Genomic DNA, 11,898 nt, shown 5'->3' with positions numbered 1-11,898 from the left:
ATAGCCTGTGATGTTGACGAGGCCCTGTGGCCAGATCCAGCTAGGCGGAGAGATGTTTAGGTTTTTTTATTCGGTACTGAACTGAATATGTAATTTATGTTATAGTATTACTGTAAGCTTACAGTACAGTGGTACATTTAGTAATGGTCTGTATGAAAACTGGAAAATATTTTGTTATAAATGTTTCGTTGAAATGTTCAGTATTGACTTACTTGATGAAAAGGAATAAATATTTTCATTAGTCTGCATAATTGGTGTCATGTGGTGTTGGTAAATTTATATTTACACTTTCTGTGAAAATGCCAAAAGTGTTTTAGGTTAAGCACAGAAGTGTGGACCATAACACAGAACAGAGTCAGACCATATAATGGTTGTGTTAATGTTATGACAACAAAGCAAGGTTTTTATAAGACATTGTATAGTTTAGACAAAAGTGTTCCATTTTGCAAATTATCTGAGGTGTTGTGCTTCTTTGGTGTAGTGTTGTGCTAATTGTGTTGGGGGATTTGAAAAACCGGGCCCTGTTTTCAAAATTGTGCTTAAGCAATCGAAAAAAACTGTAAATAAAGAAGATATTTGGCAAAAAACCCATCTGTGATTCATATAATTCAAGGCAAAAGATCCGTCCCTTTGAGAGCTCAAAAAGCAGATATATCTTATACAAAAGTAATCCCCATGACTCCTGGTGACATTTTTTGCTGCTTGTGAAGCAAATCGGTCGGTTTTTGCAGGATATTGAACATTATTTACAACATTATTAGTGTCCATACAGAACCTTGGCAACATATAAAGTGAGCTTTTACACCCCCGCTCTCTAGGTGGCGCTTAGAGGCTGGTTTTGCCTGCGGTTGGTAAACCATACTCTCTGCGCCACCTGCAGAGCGGGAGCGTAAGCGCACTTCCTATTTGGCTGCGTTAATGCTTTAAATAAAGTTCAATTTCTTGCAAAAACGGATCGATTTGCTTCACAAGTCATTATGATTACTTTTGTATTAGATATATCTGCTATGGTAAAACGTGAAATTGCTGACACTGATTTTATGTTCATTCATTTTGGAAAATAAAACTTTAATAAGGAACCACCCTTGTTTATTTTTCTCTGCACAATGGTAAGTGTTACACAAGCCAGTTGTTTTTGTTAATTACATAAATAAAGTTTTGCCCATTGCATAAATAATACTTTTTTAAATATTTACGTCCGTCACTATGGTTATAGGCGCCGCGTGTAACTAGCATACGGGTTTGAGGTCGGTTCCTCGTTCATACAGGCAGTGTTCTATTTGTGTCTTTAATTTGCTGTGTGAACAGGACACTTCCAGACTCACACCTGTAAGTAAATACGGTTGTCACTCCCAAAATTTTTTCGTGTGAACGCACCCTAAGTTTCACATCACAAGATACTTGTGTAAAGTAGCGGCAAATTGTTTTACTTTGCATTTTGCAGTTATGAATATTAAATGAGGATTAATAATCAGCAAAATAAAAATACTTGGGAACCAATTCTCACATTTAACTAGTGTCTTATTAGCTTACATATTGGCTGTTTATTAGTGCTTATAAAGAACATATTAATGCCTTGTTCTGCATGACCATATTTTACATCCCTTAACCCAATCCAATACCTAAACTTAACGGATACAACAACTATCTTATTACCTATTAATTAGCAGTAAATTGGGAGTTTATTGAGGCAAAAGTCATAATTAATAATCAATAAGTGTTCCCCATACTAAATTGTTACCAAATACTTTAATACTCATCTTATTACAAATTTACAAGTTTATTGTCTGTGTGCCCCCATTACACATTTTATTTCCTTGGCTCTTCCAGAAGCTTTTTTTATATATACTTTAAATGTAGTTAATAGTGTAATGTATTCAAAAATTCTTGACACAATTTTCTTGTAATAAAACACAGCCTAACCTGTCTCTTACTTTGAAGTATGAAATGTTGCCAATATCACCTTTCATAATCCTGAACTGCATCACTAAGAGTGTGTATGTCAGCGACTTTATTGGTTTTCTATCCCTTGACACTTCTCTTCAAGTGCAATGGACAATGGCATGAAAAACTCAGACAAGAAGAAGCCCAAGACATTTAAGTCCCTGTAGCTCAATAGGTAGAGCATTGAGTTATCCCCAGGGAACACAGATACTCATAAAATGTACAGTATGTATTTCGAATGCACTCTTAAAACATACTGTAAAGGTGCTTCATAATACCATAGAAGAACCAAGTCCCAGAGAAAATCTTTAACATCAGATACTTTCTGTTTGAAAAAAAAAAATTGATTAAAAAATTATCCACCTTGTAAAATAGGTATGAATTCCCCTGACGTATTTCCAGAAGAACTTGACTTCATAGCTGAGTGCACCAGAAGCAAAATGCTTTCATATGGTTAATTTGACAGCGATTTATAACTTAAGTATATATATATATATATATATAGCATTATATAAGTAATCATTATAGTAATGGCTTCCAGAAAGTTTAAATGGGGTGGCACAGTGGGTAGCACTGTTGTCTCACAGCAAGAAGGTCCCTGGTTCGAGCCTCGGCTAAGGCAGGTGGCCTTTCTGTGTGGAGTTTCTGCATGTTCTCCCTCTGTCAGCGTGGGTTTACTCCGGGTACTCCAGTTTCCTCCCACAGGCCAAAAAATTACATTTAGGTAAATTGGAGTTACCAAATTGTCCCTCCCCTGACCTGTGTATGGATCTTGTCTGAATAAAACTTGTGTATGGATTGACTGGTTTTTGCCATGAATATAGCCGTAGATGCTGGAATGGTGTTAAGAAATAAAGGAAGAAGAAAGTTTAAATATCAACAGCGGGAAGAAAATAGTTAAGCTGAACATTGCTGTGTCCTGTTATGTGTGGACTCCTCAAAGTTCAACTCTTGTATGAGTTTCCAAACGTTTCCTGTGGATGAAAAACATGCAGTAACCAAATAGTGGCAGAGGTGGAGGTTATGGGGCATCTTGATGGTGAGTAAGGTTGCTTGTTGTTGCTCCTGGTATGATAGCACACTTCCATACTAAACTTTGCCAAAGGCAGAATCAACTATTATTAACACCTGACATCCTAATAGTTGTGACCGAAGGGGCAATTTTTCCCACTGCAAAAGTGAATGGCAAAAACCCCTTTCGGCATAGACCAGATGTATCTCTGCGGGCTTAGACAAAATGCAGAAGTGATTGGGTGTATTGTCAATGAATTCTGTTGCTCTTTCAGAACCAAAATCCCATGCAACCATAGAGGAGTTTGCCAATAGGAACAGAACCAAACTCCCATGCAACCATAGAGGAGTTTGCCAATAGGAACAATGTACGAAAGAATTCAAACATGAATAAAGCTCCTACTGGTACCACAACCAGTGTGTTCAAAATATGGTGATACTGTAGAAGTTCTCCAACACAGATCTGGGAGCAGATGGCTGTAGAATGAGTGTAAAAGTAAATGCTGTATATTGGATTGGAAACTTTTGTTTGCATTAGCTACCCACAGGGCTGGACTGGGACAGAAATTCGGCCCTGGCATTTTGGCCTAAACCGGCCCACATTATAATTACAAATACCACCCATCTTTGCACGCCTTTAAATATGTATAGCAACTCCAATCCCATAAAAGCACTAAACCCAATTAATAGCAGGTAGAAAAGAATGAGAGTTGACACAACAAACACTTGTAGAACGTGTTATTTATTACAGTTTTTTCTCGATTGCTAAGACACATTTCTTGAATGCTGCTCTCCTTTTCTCTAAATTGTGAATACAAAACCCAATTTTCAAGCTAAATTCACAAAACCTCAGACTCTTCTTGCAAAACCAAACTTTCACCTCAAAACTTTTCAATCTGTGCTCAAAACTGAACTATGTTGTCAAATCGTGCCCTGAGTCAATAAAAATTAAAAACACTATGGAACAGTCATTAAACACTACGTAGAAAAATTGAAAACACAATGCTCAGGACATGAAGCTTGAGAATAAATGTTTATTGTTTACTGTAGGCTAAATGTATGTTGCAAAACAAAACATTAACTGTACATTTAGCACTTGTACAAAAAGACAAAACAGAAATCTTGTGCAGAACATGGTCAATCACAGTAGCTCTGATTTCATCAGATATTACTGTTTACTCGACCTCCTCTCACACAAACTATTCCACACAGATTTCTATCCATTGTAGGGCCTCACAAACCAGTGCTCTCTAAACTGGCTTACTGTATATGTTCCCTCACATCATTAGACACAAGTGTGATCAATTTTGAGTTTTGTTCAAGTGGTGACACTTGTGCTTTAATTGTGTTTGACTTTTGTCACCTGTGCTCACCATTATGCAGCACAAGTGCATCACAATGAAAATGTGTTGGCAAGTGACCGATTTAAACAGTGGGTTCAGGCAACTGAGCATTAGGTTCAGACAATAGGGTTTAGTGTTTTAGCAAATTGAGAAAAACTGTAATGCAATAAAACTGTATAATCCACACTTATGAATCCTAAAACAAGCTTCATCCTTAAAACATTTGTAAACATTTTTGTTAGTGTTAGGAATCACACAACACAGGAATCCCAGCGCAGAGGTTTTTAATTCAATATATGTATAATAGAAAACACTCAATGTCATCAGAGGAAAATGTATAATAGGAGAAAACACTTGGTGAATCAGTGATATGTATAATAGAAAACTCTCAGTGTCCGTGTGTGTGATGAAGAGATGGAGAGAAAAACACCACAGCGATCTCCTCTGGTTAGTCACAATGTGGGAAACACAGCTGGGCTGTAGGACATCCACAGATCTGTAAACACAGAGATGTAATCCTGGCGGGCAAAGGGAGAGATTCCTGGCAGGGCACAGAGAGAGAGAGATTAGCTGACGGAGTCTTCAGCTGAAGAAAGCGCTGGACAGCGCTCTGCTGCTGGTCAGCACAAGCCGTTGGACAGCGCACGGAGAATCCACTGATGTAGGGAGCACAATACTCGACTGTTGCCACACCAGTCGGGGAGACCAGACAGCAGTGATAATAAATAGTCCAGCAGAGAGAGGGCGAAGACTGGAAACTAATCCACAATAGAGTGACAACGGGGCGGGGAATCTAAAGGGGCAAAGGCAGCAGAGAGCACAGATATAAATCAGCAAACTACTAAACTTAACAAGACAAGAACTAGACAAGGCTAGCGGGCATGAACATACTAAGACGAACTTGCAAAGAACAGAGGAAACGAGGGGAATTTAAATCAAACCGGATTGGGCAAAAATAAGGATCAGGTGTGGGACGCCGGTGAGAAGAGTCAGAGATAATGAGATCACCAGGTGGAAGGTGCGCACGTGTGGAGCTGTCAAAACAAAAACACAACACAAGTGAAACAAAGACAAAGCAGCCAATAAGACCGAAATCATGACAGTTAGGGCCTAAAATACACTATTCACTAAACACTGCAGCCTATAAGAAATAATGAACAAAAAAATATTCCTAAATGATTAATTAACTGTCATATTATATGTTGATTACAGTTTTTCTGAATTGCTATAACACTAAACCCCAATCTCTGAACCAAAATCATAGCGGCCTAAACACATTTGTCAAATCAATTCTGATTAAAACACACATTTTACACTGCAATTAACTTGTTTTATAAATGCTAAACACAGGCAGGCAAAAGATGAACACAACTACAACACAGTTGTCATCAAGCAAACACAACAACTCAAAATTGTACACACTTTTTTCTAATGGTATTCTTTACCAATTGTGTGGATTGTAAACAGTCTGAGAGGCAGATGAAGAGTATGAGGAAAAACAGGACACCAGAGACGATGCAATTGGAAAAATTTGCCATTTGATTGCTGACTTTTTACAAAATACAAGTGCTGCTTACAGTAATATTGAAAACTGATTATTACTTGCAGTACTTACAGGAAAGTATTCACTACATTCACTGAAATAAACTTGTGTGATTACAGTAATAGAGATTTTTAACATTATCTGTCAAGTGTGTTGTTATATACAACAAACATATATTTTTTCTGTAAGCAGATCATCTGGATTGTTTGATTTTGCTTGAAGAGAAATTATACGTTTTGAAACAGACAATCAACGAAAAATCTACGAATCAGATACACTCTCATAGTCACAGAGCAAAGAGTGCAATTATTTTATTGCAGCTTTATCACCATAATTTTGTGTTTTTGACTCAGTTTTATCAAGGGGTATCTATCTACACTTGTGTTTTGAAAGCAGTTCTGCTTACCGCAGGCACTTCACTCACTTCTCCCTCGTCTCTCTCCCTCTCCTCACTGACACTTTGCATGCTGGTGCTGCCAGTGCCACCACCGCCACCACCATCATCATCACCAGCGATGCGAATTGAAGTTCCGGCTGCCGCAGAAAACATTTGTGTTATTTTAACACATTTTGCAGTGTCTGCCTGAAGAGCCCGGTTCTTTTTGTTGCATGGTTTTTCTGCGCCTCCCTTGCATTTTTTCTCCATCTCTCTCTCTATTTTGACACGGGAACTGACCGACGATGCACGCTCGCTTGCACAGAGACCAAAGCGGTGATTGGGCCAGCTTAAAGGAGCATTTCACCCGTAGAAACATTAATCTTTATTGAAATTGTGTCATATTTGTAGTAGAAATTTAACACACACTTCAAATGTGGTGCCTACTTGACCAAGAATAGACAGAAATTGACTTTAGGGTGTCATTTGTATAGAATACTACAACTCCCACAATGCACCACGATGCACGGCTCCGCAAGCCACTCCCACTAATCCAGAACACCGCCTACAAGACTTATTCATTTCACAGAAAACTTTTATCGAGTTAGTTGGCGAATTACTCCTCATTTGTTTTTCTGTCAAAATGGTGAATTCTTGCATGGTACAGGGATGTTCAGTCAGAGCAAGGAAAGGGCAACAAGTAAGTTTTCATTATCTACCGAAAGATACGGAGCGATGCAAACAGTGGCTCAGGGTGATAAATCATCCATACTACTCGGAACACACACCCGCGGAATATTTGAAAAAACTAAAGGTTTGCAGTCTTCATTTCAAAAAAGAAGACTTCCAATTAAATGTCTTGGGAATGAAGAGAGTCGCTCTTTTGGACTCCGCCATTCCGTCGGTGTTTACCTTTCTAGAAGACGATGAACAGCCGGGGCCATCTGGACTTAGCAGCGCGAAACGCATTCGCTTGGAGGTAAGAGACTTGCTCGACTATATTTCTGTAAACATATACAGTCTTCTGAAGTAAAGCAGAACATACAATATGAGATGTATATACGTTGGCTATTTACAAAGTAAATTTGACGTTTTCCGCGTGTTTTTCTTGCTTGTGGTTCTAATGTGTCGACATCACTAAACTGTACTTGGCAAATTAGCATCGCAACATTATAAAGACGCTTCAGATATGTTCTATACGTTTGCTGGTATCAATGTAAATCCGCCTTGTTTCACGTTTGATAGTTTGATGTTGTTGAAATGTTCGTTTGATAGTTTGATGTTGTTGAATTGTTCGTTTGATATTGTTAAAATGTTCGTTTGATGTTGTTAAAATGTTCGTTTGATGTTGTTAAAATGTTCGTTTGATGTTGTTAAAATGTTCGTTTGATGTTGTAAAAATGTTCGTTTGATACCGTTACAATGGCCGTTTGATACCGCAACAATGTCCGTTTGATACCGTTAAAATGTTCATTTGATACCGTAAAAATGCAAGGTTGATACCGTTGGAATGCTCGTTTGATATCGTTAAAATGTCCGTTTGATATCGTTAAAATGTTCGTTTGATGTTGTTGAAATGTTCGTTTGATATTGTTGAAATGTTTTTAACGTTATTGAACGTATGGCATTTCAGACTGAAACTGCGCCTGATGCTGCTTTGCTATCGTCGTCGTCGGAAGATGATGAACAACCTGTTACAACATCAACACCAGTCAAGCAACCTACCCCTGTCCAAGCAGCACAGTTTGTAAGTTTTGTACACCATATTTGCTCTAATGGAATTCTCAAACCAATGTATGGTTGAAATTAAAGAAATTTAACACTGAAAATAAACCTCTTTTTGATTGTACAGTTGCCAAGTACACCTGGTGCCCTCGACACAAGTGCCAGCAGCATCGAAGTTGGTTTCATCGACGAAAGCTATCAGCTTGAGTCGACCATTACCCCCACATCATCATCTTCGTCATCAGAAGATGAAGGTGGAAAAGACTGGCATGAGAAGAAGGTTATTGTCAATGAATCTAGCCTAATGTCACTATTTAAATTCTGCCAGATGTGTGGGAAACCTATTTCTTCGAAGGACATCTTTGATAATGGGGCACAGAGAAAAGTAAAATGGACTTGTCTTGGGGGCCATTCGGGGACTTGGACATCTTCACCTGATGTTAGAGGAATGCCACAGGTGAATCTCCTTTCTGCAGCAGCTGTTTTGTTCAAGGGTGGAACATACACGGAACTGTCAGACTGGTGCACAACCATGAGCATCCAAATGATTTCACAAACGACATTTTACACCATTCAGAACGCATACTTGCATCCCGCTATTGAGAACTTGTATGAGGAGAGAAGAAATGAAGTTTTGGCAAGAATTTATTTGGAACAGGAGGACGGGAAGCGCCCACACTTGGCGGGCAATGGCCGATGTGACTCGCCAGGTTTCAACGCAAAATATTGTCACTACACATTTATGCAAGACAATACAAAGGAGATAATCCACATGGAGCTGGTGCAGGTAAAATGCATATTAATGTATACAGAATCACAATAATTCAAAATCTGTTGAAAACTTTGATAACATCAAACTTGAATCTTTAGTGTACAGAGGCCACCAGCTCTGGAGCCATGGAACCATTAGGTTTTAGAAGGGGAATGACAGAGCTTCTAGACTTGGGCCTTGACGTGGAGGTGATGACAACGGACCGCTCGTCATCAATAAGGAAGATAATGAGGGAACAATATCCTAATATCCAGCACGAATTCGACATCTGGCACACAGCCAAAGGTATGTTTTTTTTTTTGCCACTCTTGTAAACACACACGCTACTGTCCACATTTTTCATTTTATTTTTCATCTCATTGTGTTACTCCCCACCCCACTCACAAATCTGTGCAGCCTTGCTGAACTTATTGTAGAGGTAAATCCCAGTGACAAGCCACACACTGTGCAATAGAGCACCATGTGGGTAAAATAAGTAATAGCTAAATAAACCTAAAATAAACAGTGGATATAAATGTCTTGGACAGGGTTAATAGGGACAATACAAAATAAATGAACAATGTTGTTTTTTATAAAAATTATTCTGCATTTACGGCCACAGGTTTCCGGAATAAAATACTGACGAAAGGGAAAAAAAGGACACTGCAATCCTTCTCGCATGGACCAGGTCAGTGTTGGTTTGTAGTCTTGGAAAATTTACATTACTTTACAAGGTTGGAAATTACTAATTTCAATATCATTCACAGGTCTATCGTAAACCACATGTGGTATACCTGTGCCACAAGTAAGGGGAACATAGAGGTAAGGAATCAAAAGCTGCAATGGCACAATGTCTGTCTGATTTGTGTATTTTATAGCATTAGTATTATTGAAAACCTTTTCTTTCACAAAGGCACTGCAATACCGTTGGAAATCAATTATACATCATGTTTGCAATGAACACGAGTGGAGAGATGATGACGGAACACTGCATCAGTGTGATCATCCTCCTCTTACTCCCCAGGACCAGAGGGTGCGAAAGTGGATTGGCAAGGACTCGGTGGCATTGCAGGCCCTGTCGTCACTGGTCCTAGACAAAAAACTGTTGAAAGACCTCAACCAGATGGCACTCTTCAAACATACTGGTGAGAATATATGCACTTTTACTATTGCATATTTTTTTATATCCTAAATGAACATGTTTCAATTAATCCTATCCATCCTCTTTTCCTCTATTTAATTGTACACAGGGCCACTGGAGAACTTTCATAGTGCCATGCTGAAATACCTCCCCAAGCGGCAGGCCTTCTCATACCATGTGATGAGGGAGAGGTGCCACCTTGCCATCTTGGACCACAATGAAAACATTGTGAAAAGGAGGCAAGCCACCACAGTGACAGGTTTGTTACCATGTGCTCTTTTGATAGTTTAACCAAAATAAGAATAACAGCTAACTGAATTGGCATACTTTGCTGAAAGGTGTAATGTATTCATTGTGGAGAAATGTCTAGTGCAATCAAATCTACATTTATAATTTATTATATTATATTCCTTGTCATTTACAGGAGAAGAACGATTCAAGCAGGTGTACTGCAAGAAATCCAAGCAGTGGATACTAAAAAAAGTCTACACACCACATACCACAGACTTTGTCACAGATTTAATAGAGAAGGTCCTGGAAAATAGACGGAATCCAAACATCCCATTCTACGTTCATGCCCTTGCTATTTAGCTTTCTGAATATTTTAATTATTTAATTTGTGAAAAAAACAAAACTTCTTAAAAACTTGTTTTTATTTCAAGTTGTAAATAGTGCAATTTAGATATACCACATCTAATAAACCTTTATTATTTGCAGTTTTAAAATGTTTTGTTTTTATATTTACACAAAATATTTCTGTAGGAAACACCCTAAAATGTAAACTTCACTTTTATAACCTACACAGAATGATAATTACCAGATTACAAGTGTTTGCCCTGGTCATGCCAGTCATTGTTACAGGAGCATTATTTAGATAAGTGATAAATGGCAAACCATTATTTTGATAGGTGATAAAAGGTACGTCATTTATCACCTATCAAAATAATGGTTTGCCATTTATCACTTATCTAAATAATGGTTAGCCATTTATCACTTATCTAAATAATGGTTAGCCATTTATCACTTATCTAAATAATGGTTAGCCATTTATCACTTATCTAAATAATGGTTAGCCATACAGCACTGGCTGAACGATATTATCAGTAATGTGAATGAATGAATCAATGAATGAATAGATGAATGAATATACTTTATTCGAATTATTGCTACAGTGCAAGAATATATAAAAATATAATACTGATGAAAAGATTTACACAGTTATCATATTTTACAACATATTAACAATGGAAGTTACAGTTCCTCCTGAGCGTCCTCAACTTCTTGGTGCCCGCTGTAATGGCCATCTGGAGCAGGGTATTTCTTACGGATTGCCTGCACAACACAGGCCAACCTCTGATCCAGAGGTCCTTGCAAATTACAGGCCAATCTCCAACCTCACCTTCCTGTCAAAGGTTCTGGAGAAGGTAGCCGCCTCTCAGCTCAATAACTATCTCAAACACAACAACCTTTTTGAGACATTTCAATCAGGCTTCCGCTCAGGCCACAGTACTGAAACAGCTTTACTCCGGGTGGTAAATGACCTTTTGATGGCAGCTGATTCAGGATCACCATCACTGCTTATTCTTCTCGACCTAACAGCGGCCTTTGACACCGTAGACCATAACATCCTCCTGGGCCGCCTCCAAGACACCGCAGGATTATCGGGCACAGCATTACGGTGGTTCCAGTCTTATCTTTCTGGCAGGACTGAAAGTGTTATTCTGGGAGGATGTAAGTCCAGACGGCTCCCTGTCACATGTGGTGTTCCACAGGGGTCGGTTCTTGGCCCCATCTTATTCATCCTATACATGCTTCCCCTCGGTCGTGTCATCAGCAGACATGGAATGTCCTTTCACTGCTACGCTGACGACACGCAACTTTATATTAAAACTGCCCCAAGTCCCTCCATAGCCTTGTCAAGACTCACCACGTGCCTTGAGGAGATAAAGTCATGGATGAACAGCAACTTCCTCCAGCTAAATCCCAGTAAAACAGAGGCACTACTTGTTGGTACTTCACACCAAATCCGCTCTTCACCTATATCCCAGTTCACTTTTGATGGCC

At 38.7% G+C, this 11,898-nt stretch overlaps 1 protein-coding gene across 1 annotated transcript; it reads left to right on the top strand.

Annotated features, from left to right (window-relative positions):
- The first annotated feature begins 6,574 nt into the window (after positions 1-6,574).
- Positions 6,575-9,130, top strand: LOC141282933 (uncharacterized). The gene is made up of 5 exons (XM_073816113.1): positions 6,575-7,196; positions 7,851-7,964; positions 8,070-8,729; positions 8,813-8,999; positions 9,111-9,130. Exons 1-5 carry the CDS (start codon positions 6,861-6,863, stop codon positions 9,128-9,130), a joined length of 1,317 nt encoding a protein of 438 aa, XP_073672214.1. The 5' UTR covers positions 6,575-6,860.
- Positions 9,131-11,898: the final 2,768 nt, after the last annotated feature.

The sequence above is a fragment of the Paramisgurnus dabryanus genome, chromosome 10 (genome assembly GCF_030506205.2).
Source record: "Paramisgurnus dabryanus chromosome 10, PD_genome_1.1, whole genome shotgun sequence".
In the NCBI taxonomy this organism is placed as follows: Eukaryota; Metazoa; Chordata; class Actinopteri; order Cypriniformes; family Cobitidae; genus Paramisgurnus; species Paramisgurnus dabryanus.
Note: the sequence above shows the minus strand (reverse complement) of the source record. Positions and strands in the feature narration are given on the sequence as shown.

Excerpts from the sequence above, each read along its gene's own strand:
- LOC141282933 (XM_073816113.1), top strand. The coding sequence starts at position 6,861 with ATGGTGAATTCTTGCATGGTACAGGGATGTTCAGTCAGAGCAAGGAAA. Across the intron at positions 7,197-7,850 it reads CGAAACGCATTCGCTTGGAG|ACTGAAACTGCGCCTGATGC; the intron begins GTAAGAGACTTG and ends ATGGCATTTCAG. Across the intron at positions 7,965-8,069 it reads CTGTCCAAGCAGCACAGTTT|TTGCCAAGTACACCTGGTGC; the intron begins GTAAGTTTTGTA and ends TTGATTGTACAG.